Source organism: Onychostruthus taczanowskii, unplaced genomic scaffold, assembly GCF_017590055.1.
Source record: "Onychostruthus taczanowskii isolate IOZ18803 unplaced genomic scaffold, ASM1759005v1 scaffold8, whole genome shotgun sequence".
In the NCBI taxonomy this organism is placed as follows: Eukaryota; Metazoa; Chordata; class Aves; order Passeriformes; family Passeridae; genus Onychostruthus; species Onychostruthus taczanowskii.
The window spans coordinates 1,638,618-1,654,343 of NW_024505892.1; the positions used below are offsets into that span (position 1 = coordinate 1,638,618).

The 15,726-nt window shown below is 38.8% G+C and overlaps 2 protein-coding genes across 2 annotated transcripts in view; one reads left to right on the forward strand and one right to left on the reverse strand.

The window, feature by feature from the left end:
* NT5DC1 (5'-nucleotidase domain containing 1) overlaps positions 1 to 15,726 on the forward strand; it is a 125,943-nt gene that overhangs the window by 14,935 nt on the left and 95,282 nt on the right. The gene's annotated exons all lie outside the window — the stretch shown is intronic.
* On the reverse strand, positions 1,854 to 8,435 carry COL10A1 (collagen type X alpha 1 chain). The gene is made up of 2 exons (XM_041423880.1): positions 8,297 to 8,435; positions 1,854 to 3,781 (listed from the first exon to the last, which is right to left on the reverse strand). The coding sequence occupies exons 1-2, from the start codon at positions 8,433 to 8,435 to the stop codon at positions 1,926 to 1,928; spliced, it is 1,995 nt and encodes a 664-aa protein (XP_041279814.1). The 3' UTR covers positions 1,854 to 1,925.

The following is a 15,726-nucleotide window of genomic DNA, read 5'->3' on the forward strand; positions in this document are numbered from 1 at the left end:
TTTAAGAGTTGCTTTCTTAGTGACTTAATATCTGAGACTTAATATGAAAATACTTAAAAAACCAAGCATGAGATTCCAGGCTGTAGACTTATTTGAAGTCCCACTTTGAGGAACAAAGACAGTCACAAAACCTGATTTAAAGTAGATGGATGGATGGATGGATGGATGGATGGATGGATGGATGGATGATAAGGGTTAGTGAACTATGCTTTTAAGAATGCTGCCTGGGCCCAGTTTCTTCTAAGTTGATTGGAATCACAGGTCAGTGTGGTCCTGAGCTGCTGAGCACCAAGCATCTCCAACAATTTCAAGCATGTGCATTGGCAGAGATTTCATATGTGAACTAGTTAACCAAAAAACTACTATTTTCCAGCTCCCATATCTAGTTTCTCTGTTTCTGAAACAAAAGTTCCAGGTTGGTAGAGTGGATGGGCAGCAGGATGTGCTATGTTTAAATACTGGGAAGTGCTGTTGAACTAATGTTCATTTATTATTTTATTGAATTATAGCCTAAACTACAGGTTTCCTTATCCAACAGCACTTAAAAGAAGGAAGAAAAAAAATTCTTTCAGTTACTTTCGTGGTGGGTGTTTACAGTTTCCAAAACATTATATAGTTTTGCTAATGATGGATCAACCATCAAGCAAAAGGTATCCTAGCTTTTTTATTAATTCCGGTGTATTACCAAGTATTATAAAGATAATTCTACATACTTTCTGTGCAAGTGATTAAAAGCTTCTGTTTTAAAAAAGCTAACTGTAGTAGATTTAAGGGTTCATAAGGTTTTGATGTATACAGTATTTTTAAAGCACATGAATGGCAACTGTCACTGGAAGAAATGTGTGATCAAATGTTAAGGTTTCATAACTCATTAACTTGTCATAGTAGCATAACAAGTTGATGAAATGACAACTTTTTGTGAGACATGTTTGTACAGTAAATATGGTTGTGTCAACTGACTAATTATTGCCATCATCTGATAAATTTACCAAATAAGTAAAATATATTTCCCGCACTATTGTGTTTTAGGAGTGAACTGTTCAGGAAAAATCAGGGCAAGGATTATCTCCAGTTTTGGGGTGGTAAAGCTGTTCTGTTTTTGTAAGTGTCTGCATGCTTGTGAGGATATGTTTTTAAGGTTTGAATTTGGTCGATGTTGCTTTATGGTACTCTGAATGTTACAGAATGTTAGGAGATTTAAAAATATTGAACTAGTTTGTTGCATCAATGTGCATTAAAGTAGGTCGGAAGGATTTTTAGGCTTCAAATCTGGTTGCTTTTTCATATTGTGAAACTTTAGGTCTTCAGTAACATGTAATAATTTGTAAATCCACCTTTCTGCAAGGTAGTTAGTAATTAATAAGAACAGCAGAACTAAATGAAAACTGTGTTTATTATATGCACTCTAATAGGGTTGTAATTCTTGTCTCCTGTTGGATAGCTTAAAGATGAAGCTGGAGGTAGAATGTTCCTGAAGTGTATTGTCCAGCTGTTGAGGTGGCTGTGGTTTATTTGAGGCCATTTACTTGGAATAAAATGCCTTCAGTTAATTAAAGTATAGTGAAGTATGATCTAGCATCCTTTATTGTGTTATGAGTTGTGATAGTTAGACATTCTGATTTTCCTCTTAAAAGAAAAAAAAATGGACAAAAGGACAGACACTGGTGCATTATATTAATTCATAAAATTTTTATGTTGCATTCAGTCAGACAATTAATCATCATTCAAAACAATTATTTTATGACAATTCTCTAAAAACATATAATATTATTCTACTATGTTTGAACCACTCTCTTCCACTTTCTCACTCCCTCCTCCATTCCTGTTGCAACATTGAAGTTGCATGACCTGCTAAGGACAAATCAGAGCAGTGCCTGGTTAAAATGGTCTGAAGGAGAATGTGTCAGGATAGGGTAAGTGGGATATTAGATGTGAGCAAACAGGAAACCTGAGAAAGAAGAGTGAACATATTCAGAGGAGTAGAGACCATTAGATTCTGAATTGGGCAGTTGGAGCCATACTTGGTCATTCTCCATGAGATCGATGACAGCACTGCCAGAAGCCTGGTCAAGGTATCCTTTCTTGTACTCATCATAGGTGTACATAATTGGGGAACCATTTTTGTAGAGTGCAACCCAAACATTTGTTCCTTTTGCGTGTACATGGTAGGAGAAATAGTACAGTCCAGGGGTCCTGCAGGTGAAGATTCCTGTTCTGGGGTCATAGTGTTGCTGCCTATTGTACAAGATTTTATCAAATTTGATGGGCACAGTTGCCGCAGGGTAGGCTTTTGAGAGGATGACACTGAAAGCAGACACTGGCATCCCTGTCAGAGCTTGGTTTACTCCTCCTGCTTTAACATAGCCTTCGGGCATCTGTGGGATTACAGCTTGGCCAGGGGGACCAGGAGGACCTGGGGGGCCGGGCAAGCCAGGCTCACCACTGCTGCCTTTGGGACCGGGGAGTCCAGGTGGTCCCATGGGTCCACTTAAGCCTTTCGTGGAAATGCCTGCTGGGCCTGGCAGTCCTGGTGCTCCTGGCTCACCCTTCGCACCAGGGGCTCCTGGCAGGCCAGGGGGGCCGATGGGACCTCTGATCCCAGGTATTCCTGAAGGCCCTCTGGGGCCTGGCTCACCGTTGGTCCCTGGCACTCCCTTGGCTCCTTGTGGACCCATTGGACCAGGTAGCCCAGGTAGCCCAGCAGGGCCTGTATCACCCTTTGGACCTGGGAGACCTGGGTGTCCCTTAGGACCAGCAAGACCCTGCTCACCTGGGTATCCCGGTTTTCCCTCTAATCCTGGTAGGCCTCTTTCCCCCTTGGCCCCTGGGAATCCCGGGTGGCCTGCAGGGCCCATGTCACCTTTGGGCCCAGGTAGGCCATTCTCACCAGGCAAACCTTTGAGTCCGTGCGGGCCCATGTTCCCTGGTGGCCCAATCGGTCCTGGTTCTCCTGGCACACCAGCTGGACCTTGGTCTCCTTTAGGTCCTGGAAGGCCAGGAGGACCTTCAGGCCCTCTGTGTCCCTTCATCCCCGGCAATCCTGGCTTTCCAAAACCTGGGAGTCCTGGGGATCCAGGCAACCCTGCAGGTCCAGGATGTCCCTTGGCTCCAGGGATACCTGCTGCTCCTGGTGGCCCCATTGGCCCAGGCTTGCCAATGCCAACTTCTCCGGGTTCACCTGGGAGACCCTGGGGACCTGGGAGACCAACTGCTCCTGGTGCACCTGGAAAACCTCGGTCACCTTTCAGACCTGGCTGACCTGGCAGGCCGTTTTCACCAGGCTTCCCTATCCCAGCAGGACCAGGGGGACCCCGGGGTCCCTGTGGGCCTGGAAGACCCCTGCCACCTGGGCGGCCTGGAATTCCGAATCCATTTTCTCCCTTTTGTCCATTTATACCTGGGATACCTGGCTCTCCCTTTTCACCAGGGGGTCCCCTTGGCCCCTGAGCTCCTGGAGGGCCTTGCGGTCCTGGCTTGCCAGGGACAGTGAGTCCTGCAGGGCCGGGAGTGCCGGGGGGCCCTTGAGGTCCTCTTGCTCCCGGGAGTCCGGCAGGTCCAGGTTCTCCTTTCTCACCATTTAGTCCTCTTGCTCCTGGCTTTCCTGGTAGACCTGGCACTCCTGGCTTTCCAACTGCAGAGAACCCAGGTGGTCCTGGGGGACCAGGGGGGCCTTGGGGACCTGGACTTCCAAACCCTGGCTTTCCTGCAGGACCTGGTTGTCCTCTTGGTCCAGCGGGGCCTGGGGGACCGGGAGGTCCTTGTTCCCCCCTTACCTGCACACCTGTGAGAGAGAGGAAACCAGATCAACCAGGGCATCTACAACATATTTGCAGGCAATGTAGTATGGCGGTAAAATATATGAAGGGTTAATTTAACTTCAACTTCATGAAAGTCAAGTTTCAGCTGCTGTGTTTGTCATTGAGAACCTGACATTCAGAGTAAAAGTGTTTAAAAGCCCTTACAAGTAACAAATGCAAATTTGTTGGAAATGTGAGATATAGGGCCTCTAGAATTTTTTTTTTTTTGTTTTTGTTTCAATAGATTCAGGGTCATCAAAGAGCTTAAAAAGTGCTGTGCAAGTAGATGCAGACTATTAAATAAGGAAAAAAACAACCCAGACAGGTCATCAGACTTGATGAATGAAATCACAGGAAGCTGTCTGCGCAGGTGCAGCAGCTTTTCAGAAACAATTTGGTTCTACATTTAAGTAGTGAGAATTTTGTTCTTCCCTGCACTCTACTTCCAAAAGTGGCCCATGGCACTAGTTCTTTTGTAAAGATATGAATGTTATATTTTCAGATATTGTCTGAAAGACTTTGTCTGTACTAAAAATTTCATACTATGGCAAGGTCACAACTGATAATTCATTTTATTGCTGTCAGAATTCTGGCATTGTTATAGAGATTTTTAGTACTACTTCATTTTCTTAGTTACCAAAACAGCAGGTGGCGCCACTTAACCAAATGTCACAAATAGAGGACTAAGCAAACAAGCTCACTGTTTTGTTTGTGTGTGCTTTGGAGAAGCCTTCAGCTTTATGTTGAAATTAGCATGCTGATTTGTTGGACATTACATACAAGTTTAACACAGAGAGACTGTGAGACTACTTCAGCAGTTTGCAACAAGTGGCAGCAGTATAGAACAAAATGACATATCTGTGATGGATGTTCATTTAAGTAGTTTTAAAAATAAAAACTGAAGGATAGAAAAAGAGCCTGAGTTCTGTTTTTTTTATAATGACAACACATTCTATTGAATGCTTATTTAGCAAATATTATAAATTGATCAACAATTGCATCAGCTACAATTTTTCCTTTCAGTCTCTGAAAAGACCAGTGTATGTATTACATATACATATACACACATGAAAGTTTATACCATGACTATTTGCCTGCCTTTTAGATAATAAACTGCATTTTCCAATATGTGGCTAGTCTTGTTGAGCCAAAAGTGAGGTGAAGGAGGAAACTATTATTCTACATATTGGGTTTGTTTTTTTTTTTTTAAATAATAGAGGTTATGAAAATGAAATACATTTGATTTTGGCTTGTTATTGGATCTGCAAGGTTACCTTCTTCCTGTATTGACAGGGAAATTTTTCTTATCTAGAAAATGCAGAGAATGCATTTTCTTTTCTGCTGATGCATAAAATGAGCACAAATGCATATCAGCTTATTTTGCACATCTTCCTATCTCATCCGTCTTAAGGCCATGAAAAGGAAGATAGCTGTTAAAATCCTACACATGGAAAACAAGCATGGCCTGTGGTTTATTTATGATATATTGACAAGGTGAGGTTTTTTGGTGACAAATTGCATCAGACTTTAGCTCAGAGTGTACCTCCTTATTACTTTTACCATATTTCAGATGCAGATATCAGTCCTAGGTTCACAGAGTGGTGGGTCCTGCCAATTTTGCCTAAAATGCTAAAGGCATTGTCCACACTCATGTTGTTGTAGAGATTTTCTGTGAGTGTATTGTTCCAAAGTTGTGCTGCTTTTAGATTATAATAGTAATTGTGCTGCCTAAAAGCAGTGGTTATTCCTGTGAGGAAAGGACTGCTAAATCTATTAATGAAGTAGAATTTATACCAAGAACATTGAAGTATTGATTGGCTACCCTTTTACATGTCTCAGCACATACCTTGATGTAAAATTGGTTTACATTCTCTAGTGCTGTTGAATTAAATATGTAAACTTTAACATAACCGGCAGTATTGTCTTATTTAAGCATTGCTGAATAGTGACACTTCATTCAATTATTGTTTTCAACTTGGGCTTTTCAAATATTTGAAGCCAAAGAAATACTAGTTAAAAAATTATGTTCTGGAGAGCTGTCAAGACCATGATTTTTAAAACAATTTCACCAAACTAGATGAAGCTTTAATAGGCTTTAGTTGCCAACAGAATTTGTATGGTCTATTTTGTGTTGTCCTGACTCACCAGTTTGGGTTTAGACTGAAATTTCAGTTCCAGGCTGCTTTTTGACAAAGCTATACAAAGCAAAAAGATAATTTATTGGTAGCTATATCTGTAGAAGTCAATGTTTGGTGATCAAATTGAACAAGTAAACTATGATGAAAAGCTTACCATTGCTACTTCAGATACTTGCAAATGGAACAACTCACTAGACAAAAGCTGGATTTATTTGGTTCTGTAGGCTCCTGTTTTATTCTTCTGAGATCATCTCACATTAGAAGTGATGATCTTCAGCAGCCTTCCCTCTTTAAATTCTTCTAAAAACTCTATAGGATGCTTGTTTTCCAGACTCAGGAATAACAGTCCTTCTGCAATGCTTGCTCACCAAGTCAAAATTTGTCAAGCACTTTGAATGACTGGACTTTCATGTCTCTAAAGATGTAGGCTGTTCCTGCTATGGAGGTCTAGTCTTCTGTTACATTTCTTAAACTGAGAGCATTTTAAGCTTCTCAGTTTTGATGTAATCATTCTCATTCTAAATATGAATTTTCACCCACATTAGGTTCTGTGTTTGTATATAAAGTGAAAACTTAGTTCAGGCCAATTCATTTCCCCCTTTCACACCATTTTCTGTCTACCCTGATTCTTTCTTACTTGCTTGCTGGTTTCCCTCTTCCCAAATGTTTTCTATAGAGGGGGAAAGAAGAACCACTATTAGGAGAAGTGGGTGAAGTATGGTAGAGAATAGCCAAGTAAATATTATACTTCAGTTAAAAAGAGTTATAAATATGTAAATTATTCTGAGTAAGCTCATGGAAAAAAACACAAGAAAAGTTAATGAGGAAGAAAGAAGGAAATGCAGCATTAAACTCAGTGAGAATTCTAGTTGTACGTGCATGTACCTAAATTTGATCCGGGAGTGCTAGGATTCCAGGAAGTCCTTGTGCTGGAGACAAGGGATGAAACTATGACAATATTTTGGTACAGCCTGGGAGAGTATTTTGGGAGTAAGGTTCCCAGCCATTCTACTCTCACTTGTTTCTCACTGCAGGGATTCTTGGAGCATGTGAGTTGGAGCTGATTGGTATGGGGCCAGTGCTGACACCACCTGGTATGAGACCAGAGTTTCTTTGGACTCCATGTGTGCTGCTCATGATCACATAGTCCCTAGGATCTGTCTGCAGGGCTATTCTGAATCAAAACCCCCTGAATGAAGGTAATGTGGATGCAATGCCCTGAACAGCAATTCTGCTCTCCAGATTTGCCCATGTCCCTTTTCTGGAGAAAAGAAGCTTATTTGCTATTGCTGTTTTCTGAGCCCCTCATTCAGTTTCCTCATTTCCGCCCAAGTGTGATTACTACAACTAAAAGTGGATGGGGTGCAGCAAAAAAAATAAAGCTATTTTGAATAGCCTGATGATGTCTGAAAGAAAATAATGCTGTTCTCAGGGGGTAAGGTGTTTACAAGGAAAATTCACTACTCTTAATTTTAGTGATAACAATTTCGAATAGTCATTATGGATCAGAATCTTTGAGTTCAAGTTTTTTAAAGAAGATGTTGGCCTAAGCATGGAAAAATAAAACAAACTTAAATAGTTTCAAACATTAGGGATAGCCACCTGCTTGACTTAAAGGGACAGAGAGGATGACCAGAAATAAGATGAAACAATGTAGCATTGCAGTTACATATTGCCTATCCAAGCTGCCGTAAGACTGATCTATGCAATGAAGAGGGTTTTTAAAATATATTAAAGCTAGAATTGTTATATTAGTATGTGCTTATCCTGACAATTAAAACATAAGCTTAAATCACTCATGAAAAACTATACAGAAGTTTATGACCCATTTGTACAACTATATGTACGTTTATTTCGCCTTTTTAGGCTTTAAGTGAGTCTTCATTTGCCCATGTGTATCATATATGTGTTTAAATTCACACCTAATGCCTGTCTTGGGTACAGATAACATGACAATGTAAAAATTCTTCCTGAATGTAGGTAGGTGTTAGGTGACAGGTCTGCTGCTAGAAACCCCAGTGGTGAATCAAGAAATTAATAATTACCATGTTGTACATCATTATGTACACAATCATGCTGTGTTACTCCCACTGTTGAAGCAGAGATCTGGAGCTTTGTTTCTACTCTATATGCCTTTGGTGTTTATTGTGCACAACATTTGTCTGACAGGCATGCATCTTTGTCAGTAGGAGGTAACTCCAGAGCCACTGTAAATTCTTTCTGCAGTAATAAAATTATTTCAATAAACCTAAATTATTAGTGAAATTTGAATATCAGTAATATAAACAGAGAGCCTTTGTTCATGTATTGAACCTCTAGGAATAATTGTGCTAGTTTATTATGAAAAAAGAGTAAACTTACCTTGACTCTTTACATTGTATGGTAGAAAATGTGGCCCCTTGATGCTGGATTGTTTCTGATATCGCTCAGAATAATATCCATCACCACCATGGACAATGTTCAGACAAAACAGCAGCAGTAAAGATACTTGTAAATGCATGTTTCCAAATTTGTTCTGTGTTAGAAAAGGTAGAGAAAGTTTGTTGTAAAGAAAAGCTGTTTAGCTCTGGTTTTGGAGCATGAATAGATGAGTTTTCTTAAATTATTGGTATTAAAAGTAACAATATTTTATTCTGACTTCTGTCTGCTTTCACTAGTTATGAAAAATGCTCTAAGAAAAAGGGAATCGGCATTCCTGTCACTCTGAAGGATGGAGCTGTTGCATAGATAGATTAGAGACAATAGTCTCACTCTTAGGAAAATAATAATTTTGATTGTGGCAGCCTATTCAAGACAATAGTATTCAGAAAGAGTGACTATTTTAACTAGACCTCCAAAGTAAGTTCAGGAGCTCCATATACCAAAACTCCTGAAAAGAAGAAAAGTTTTCAGTGAAAATACATAAACACTTCCATGATCTTACTACATCTGTCTAATGCTGTAGCAAATGAAGGATGAAGTCCTGGTTCCTTCAGCATCAGTGGCAAAAGTCTCACCAAGGTTGAAACCTTACAAAGAGCCCCTGTGGCAGTGAGGATGCTGTCACTGGCCCTTAAATATGAACCCTCTTCCCTCCCCAGACAGAAAACAGGCATCCTGAAGAAGTTACCTTCAAAACCAAAGAGAATAAAATGAAATAGTGACATACCATTGTGGAGCTCCAATGCAGAGTGGCAGAGGACTGAATCCTCCTCTACTGAGGAGGAGTTCTGCCACTGGAGAGTGAGCAGAAGCTGATGATTTCAAGTGCCACCCTTGAGTATTTATCTGGTCTTCCCCTTAGTTGGGTGACTGCTGGACATAAGCTCCTCCCCCAAAATCTGTAAGCAGTAATTACCTGTGTGTGTAAGTGTGTTTTTTAGGGGTGGGGGAGAGATATTTTGAGCAGTCATCCTAGATTCTCTTAAGGGGTTTTTTTTGTTAGTTTTTTTCTCATTATTTTATTGGATTTCTTATTATTTATGAGGTTGTATTGCTCATAACTTGTTTTGCCTAAAATTTTATGGCCCCTCTGTTTTAAGAATTGATACAGGTAACACTGGGAAAAATCATGAACTAGTAAGTAAGGTTAGTAATTCCAAGTGTTCATTTAAATTTCTCTGTAAGTGTTTTAAGGAAAGATCTATATACTTTGAACTTTGGTGAGCTGTTACGTTCAGGAGTAACCCCGCTAAAGTTTGTAGGCACCATTTATGTGAGTAAGTAAAGACTACTTATGTGAGTAATTGTTCACTGGGATACAAGTGAAGAACTTCAGATCAATTAAGGTGGTAATAAGGGTGTTGTCAGAAAATTTGATTAGTTTAAGACATTATTATTATTATTTTAGGAGATTATCTTCATGTTATATCTCTAGACTTCTGTTTTCATGTTTGAGGTATACTACTACATATATAATGCAAGTAATGTTTCTGTATTATGAAATTTTGAAATGTGAGTTCACCTTACAAAATGAGAATTTCATTGTGTCCAGTTGTAACAAATGTACTGAAATGCACCCTGCTTTATTTTGCAAATGTTAACACAGGGTGATGTTTGGGGGTTTCAGTTTAGTAAACTTAAACTGATGCTGGTTTTAGTGTTGGTGGACAAAACCTGGTTGTAGTTTTAGCTCTTAAGAGATTTTGTTAAACTAATCTTGCTTAATGGACAGTGCCCACAGACTGCAACAGTGATTCAGCATCGCTTTATTGAAGTTCAGTCCTAAATAGTAACTCTCAGTTTTTGAATTGTTTGTGACTCTGAATAATCTTTTAAAACTGAAGGTTAAAATAAGAAACATCTTTTCTGATTAAGGATGAAACTGTAGAATTAAATATGTAGTTCACTTTGCTTTAAGAAAAAATACCTACATATAAATTATCTGTGTATTGAAACTCTTTTGCCAACTGCAGATTTCTTTGATATTCATATATGTATTCAATTTTGTGGGAGTTATAGGTATACTAATAAATAATGTATACTACTGTCAATTCTCATGCATGGTAGGTGCAGAAGGAACACCTGTTACTGTTCCAACCATTCCAACCAAAAGACTGGGCTGGTGGCCCTGAACCCTGTGGCTGTCCTCTGGAATGACAGGTTAACGTGGGCTGAATTTTACCTGCTCCATGTCTTTGTTTAATTCCACACTCTTCAGCTTTTTTGGCTTTTATGTATTATGGCAAACATCCTAGAACACAAGTTACTGTACTGAAAGGGACCAGTGGACCATCAAGTCTGTTCTGCTTCCAATTGTGCTAATACCTTTGCTTAGTGGAGGACTGGATTAATGTTTTAACTTACACTAATAAGTGCAATCTTTTATTCAGTGTATTGTTGAACAGTTCTTCTATTCTTCTTCCTAGCCATCTTCTAAACAACACTGTTCTTGTACTATTTTTGTAAATAACCCTTTTTGCTACAAGGGTCTTCAGACTAAAGCCTGCTTTCTCCATTAAGCTTGCATGCCTGACCTGGTCAGTGATTTTCAGAGAGTTTGCATATCTGAGATGGCATTTCTACTCCCCACATATGTATTCAGTTTCTTTTAGTCTTTCAGAGAAAGAAACTCTGTCCTCCGGTTTTTATGTAACTTCTTAAGGTTCTTTATTTTAAAAATTAGTCTCTATAAACTCAAATGAGAATCCAGTCATCCACTTTTGACAGAGGTAGCAAATATTTGGGCATAAAGTTTATTTCCTCCTTGAAAAAACACAGCTCCAACCCCTTTTTTGGTTTGTATAAATCCAAAAATAGCTTTTGATTTTTTAAAGCATTTAAATATACGGCCTTCAGTGGGAAGTGTGGTTGTTGCTAATTTGATAATATTTGGTTAAGAACAGCAGGCGACAGTTTAATGCACACACAGTTTTGTGCTAATTTCTTGCCTAATTCATAAATACCCCCAAAGCAGGCACACTTATGTTACAAAAGCACCAATAATTGACACTGATATTTGCCCAGCAGCCTCGCTTCCTGCCTCTTAGCTCCCTCTGGGCAGGAAGGTGAATAATCTCTATGTGTGTCTGCATAAATTGGGATGATTGTGGGGTCAAAAGGTATATACAGGCAAACCCATTGTCCTTGTGATTAACCTGACCTCCACCCTATTATGCTATCTTACTCCTCTTCTTTGGCTTGAGGTTTTGTTTTTTGTGAGTGTAGGAAGTTGAGGTAGAGTTGGAGTTCACAGGTTTTTGTTTTCCCTGTTGCTGTGGCTATTTCATATTGACAGTGCACTAACATGCATTTAGTGCTGAGTGCAAATGAAAGGTGTGCTGTGGCATGTATTTGCCCTTGCAAAAATACGTGCAACAGACACACTTGAGTATCTCTATTTACAGTAACAGCACATGGTAAACTAGAAAGGTTATTTGCAAAGCTGTTCTCAAAAAGCGCATCTCAAACCTTCAGATGCTTTTGTTTTATAGTAACACGTTTAGAAAGTTGTTTTTGCTTACAAACGAAGGTGTCTTCACTCCCTCCTCCCCACAAGTGTAATAGTCAGGAATAAAATTTGATCCATTCTGCTACTTCAGAACTTTGTTTTTAGTAGTGTGCTGGTGGCATCTTCCTATTTAAAGGCAGTCACGTTATGGCGATGCAATAGCTGAAGTCCTAAGCTTACCTGCAATAATGACTCCAAATATTCTCTATGGACCACATGAGTGGTACTGAAGTCAAAGCCTCCAGTGCCATTTGCAGCAATCTGCAGTGTTTCATGAGAGTTGCAGACTGGGTGTTCAGATTGTTGTTGAATGTTGCTGGAAAGCGTGCACTTACTCATGCTTTCCACAACCCCTTTTTGCTTTGGTCTTACTCCCACAGAGTGAGTGGAAATATGTAGCATGGAAGTGACACCATGATTTGGGAAAAGGGAACTGACTTTCCTCACAACCCTGCAAGTTATTCACAAAGTGACTTGAGTGAGTCCTACAACAAGTAACTCCTTACAAGGAAGAGGCATGGAACATCTTAATTAAGTATAAATTGTAATAAAACAATAAACCACTCCCTGTCGTGTACCCTCCAATAAAAAAAAAAAGAAAGCTGAGAAGCAGAACTCCAGAAGAGCTGTGCTAGGTCCTTGCAGGAGCTGGGAACTGGCCAGTTATGTTCTTGATGCTGAGGATACTCAGTGTGAATATATTCATTGTTTTGACTTGGCGTATGTGATCTTAAGTTTTGCACCATTTAAGCACAAACCATGAGCTTAGTTTTAAATAACGGAGTTCTCTGAAAGTAATAGCTCACAGCTTTAACTTGATATATGTCTTATTTTTAATAATTGGCCTTTAGTCGTAATCCTGATTTTTTTCATAAAATTGCTGTTATGGATTATAATTACTGTTTATTGTAAAAAATGGTACTCAAGGGACCTGGTGTGTGGAGGGATGTTTACTCCCTTTATTTGGATTAGTAATCTCAGTTGTGAAGAAAGAGTCAAGAATGTGCTGGTGGGAGATTTTTCCTTTAATTTAAAAAGTAGAGGGAAAAATGGGGAGTAATTTGTTACTGACAATATAAAATCAAAACACTGTCAGCAGCAGGACACAGTGCTTTTGCTGCTTCTGGCTCAGGTCCAGTTTTTTACCTGCTTGAAGTAACTTTGAAGAATGTCCTTGTGACTAATTAGTCTGTGACTAATTTTTTTCTATTAAAATGCTTGTACTCAAAACACGTGGTAGTTTTGGAAAGGACTCTAACAGCAAAGCACTCTAACAGCGAAGGACTGTAACAGCTTCTAGCACCATCTCTGGTGAAAAAATTTTCCAGTCTCCAATTTTAAGTTTTCAAAGAAAGGTGTTTAAGAGTTTCCATGAGAAGTTTGAAAGCCTGCCATGAAATTAAAGGAATAATTGGATTTTCTAGTTTGTGGTATGCTTTATGGCACTTTGGAAACTCCTAAATCATGTCAGCTCCATGGTTTAAAGCTGTCCTCTATCCCTTTCTGTCACACAGTGGTGAGAAGTGTTCTCATCCTCCCACGGTAGCAGCCAGGTAAGCCCTCAGTGGGAGTGCAGAGCAACAAAGTGTTCCACTGAACCTGACAGGCCAAGCTAATACAGAGGGGTTCAGCTTTTTGTTGCCCACAGTCAAATGGACACAAAGGAATAGGAAAAGGGAAGATTTGTTAACTTCATAGCTGTGGGAAATCTGGGTGGTTGTTTGTTTGTTTTGTTGCTGTTTGTTTTGTTTTGTATTTATTGTAACATTCTATTTACATGGAGGTATTTTTTATCCAATGCTAGCTGCTTGGACTGCACAGGACTAGAAAACATCTTGGTGAAGGAAATATTTACCTTTGTAATTGAAAAATAAATAGGATTTATTTTGAGTTTTAGAATGCATGTTGTCTTTTTTAATTAAGAGGCTTGTTAAGGTAATGTGTAGAGCTGTGCAGCCCTATCTATATCCGTATTTTGAGATATAATAAAGAATTCTCTTTAAACAAACAAAGCAAAGCAAATTCCGTTACTCCTACAGTCCTGTTGTACTCTTTTTATAGACTTTAAGTCCTTATACTCTTTTAACACTTGTAATTGTGGTTGAGTAAATGTCCTCCTTTCAAGTAGTAATGGAAAGATGGTCTGTATTTTTTCTGGCACTGCAAAACTGACTGCTGACCAGTTTGTTCTGTTCAGCTCAAGTGACTGTTGATCACAAGCGCTCTATTTAGTATAGCAATATATTTAAATAGATGACACCCAGTTAAATATTTATAGTCGTATTCTGACTAAGTTAACTTGCAAGGACACTGAATAACCATGTTGAAACCTCAAGAGAAGATGTGTTCTACATAGCTTATAGAGAAAGCTTTGAGATGGACATGAATTTTTGATGGAACAGTCCTCTGAGACAATAGTATTATTGATTATTGCTTTCTAACAGCACTACATTGTTTGTCACCGTGTTCACTAGGCTTGTATAAAGATAAGACAGTCTTCACCCATCTTTGAGAATTTCTGGTAACTGAGTAAAAGATACCAAACAGATGTACTGGTGTTAGAAAAGGTGTTTTCCTTGGGTATCCTGTTGGCCTGACATTATTCCTCCCTCATTTTTATTTCTCCATCCTTTGCTACTGAAAGTAAAAACAATATTATTTAAATGAATGAATTAATTAGAAACTCCTATCAGATATGTGGGTTTAATTGAAAACCGATCAGTTTCGAGATACTGAAAACACAAAACTGGGTTTATATATTAAATATTCATCCTTTCTTTCACAAATGCTTTTCTAATTAAGTAGTGTAAATGTTTAATTATATTCAGTTTTGTATTTTCACTAGTTCTGTTTAAAAATGCAAACATGCAGCTGATGACAGGACTTGCATGGAGAGGAAGAGCAGAAATATTTCGTTAACTTGTTGCACAGTTCAGGAAAACAAAATTTCCAGGATCCTGGTCACTGAATAGCCTGAGTAAATGCAAAGATTTTGCTCTGGATTTTGACAAGGGAGTTCCACAAAACTTCTTTCTAGAGCTACTTAAACATAACTAGATAAAGAGGTTTCCAGTTCATTCTAGCTGAAGATGCTCATTTTCAGCCTTCTGGTTGAGGTTGATTACACTCCCAGTTGTGTCAATACAATGGTTTATGAAACTTTTTTTTAAGAATTTGATTTGGATTAAAATCAGTCAGACTTTCTTGGGAGTGATGGAGGATGGAGGCTTGTTTTCTGTAGGGCTGTGTCATTTCACAGTATGTTTAAAATTATTTTTAAACATGTTAAATAGATCATTAGCCTTCAAAAACTGTTGCAAGTCTTCTTTCTATTTTAGTAAGTACCTGATGTTCTTGTTTGAAAAGAGTATTCACATAGAAATGTAAATATGCTAAGTAGTCATACTTTCCCAGTGAGGACTATTTTTATTAATTTTTTTTTAATTCATGCTCTATTTTTTTACTGATTTTTATTAGATTACTTAATATCTTTCTCTGCCTCTGTGCTTGCTGGACTCAAGGTTTCTGTCAGAGTGCCCTGAACCACAGCAAATAAATTAGAAACCATGGAAAAAAAGAATGGGAACCGCTTCTGCTATTCCAAAGGTGAAAAAGTTCATGCAGCTTCCTTTGGTATCCCTTAATTAGGGAAATCTTCCAAATACTTGGTCAAAAATAGGTGTAACTGAGCTACTTTTTCAAGTGTACCCACTAGAGCATGTAGTCAGCCTGCTGAATAGTCTTATTCATTGACTATACTACCTGCTGTGGTTTGGACAATTGGCACAGAGTTGTTTTTAAACTTCCATGTTTAAAAACAGGTGCCAGTGGGGGAAATCCAGACTTTTACAACCAGAATAAA

Bases quoted from the DNA above. Each gene is read 5' to 3' on its own strand.
- COL10A1 (XM_041423880.1), bottom strand. From the start codon at position 8,435: ATGCATTTACAAGTATCTTTACTGCTGCTGTTTTGTCTGAACATTGTC. The intron at 3,782-8,296 runs GTAAGTTTACTC...TCTCTCTCACAG, and splicing joins ATACAATGTAAAGAGTCAAG to GTGTGCAGGTAAGGGGGGAA.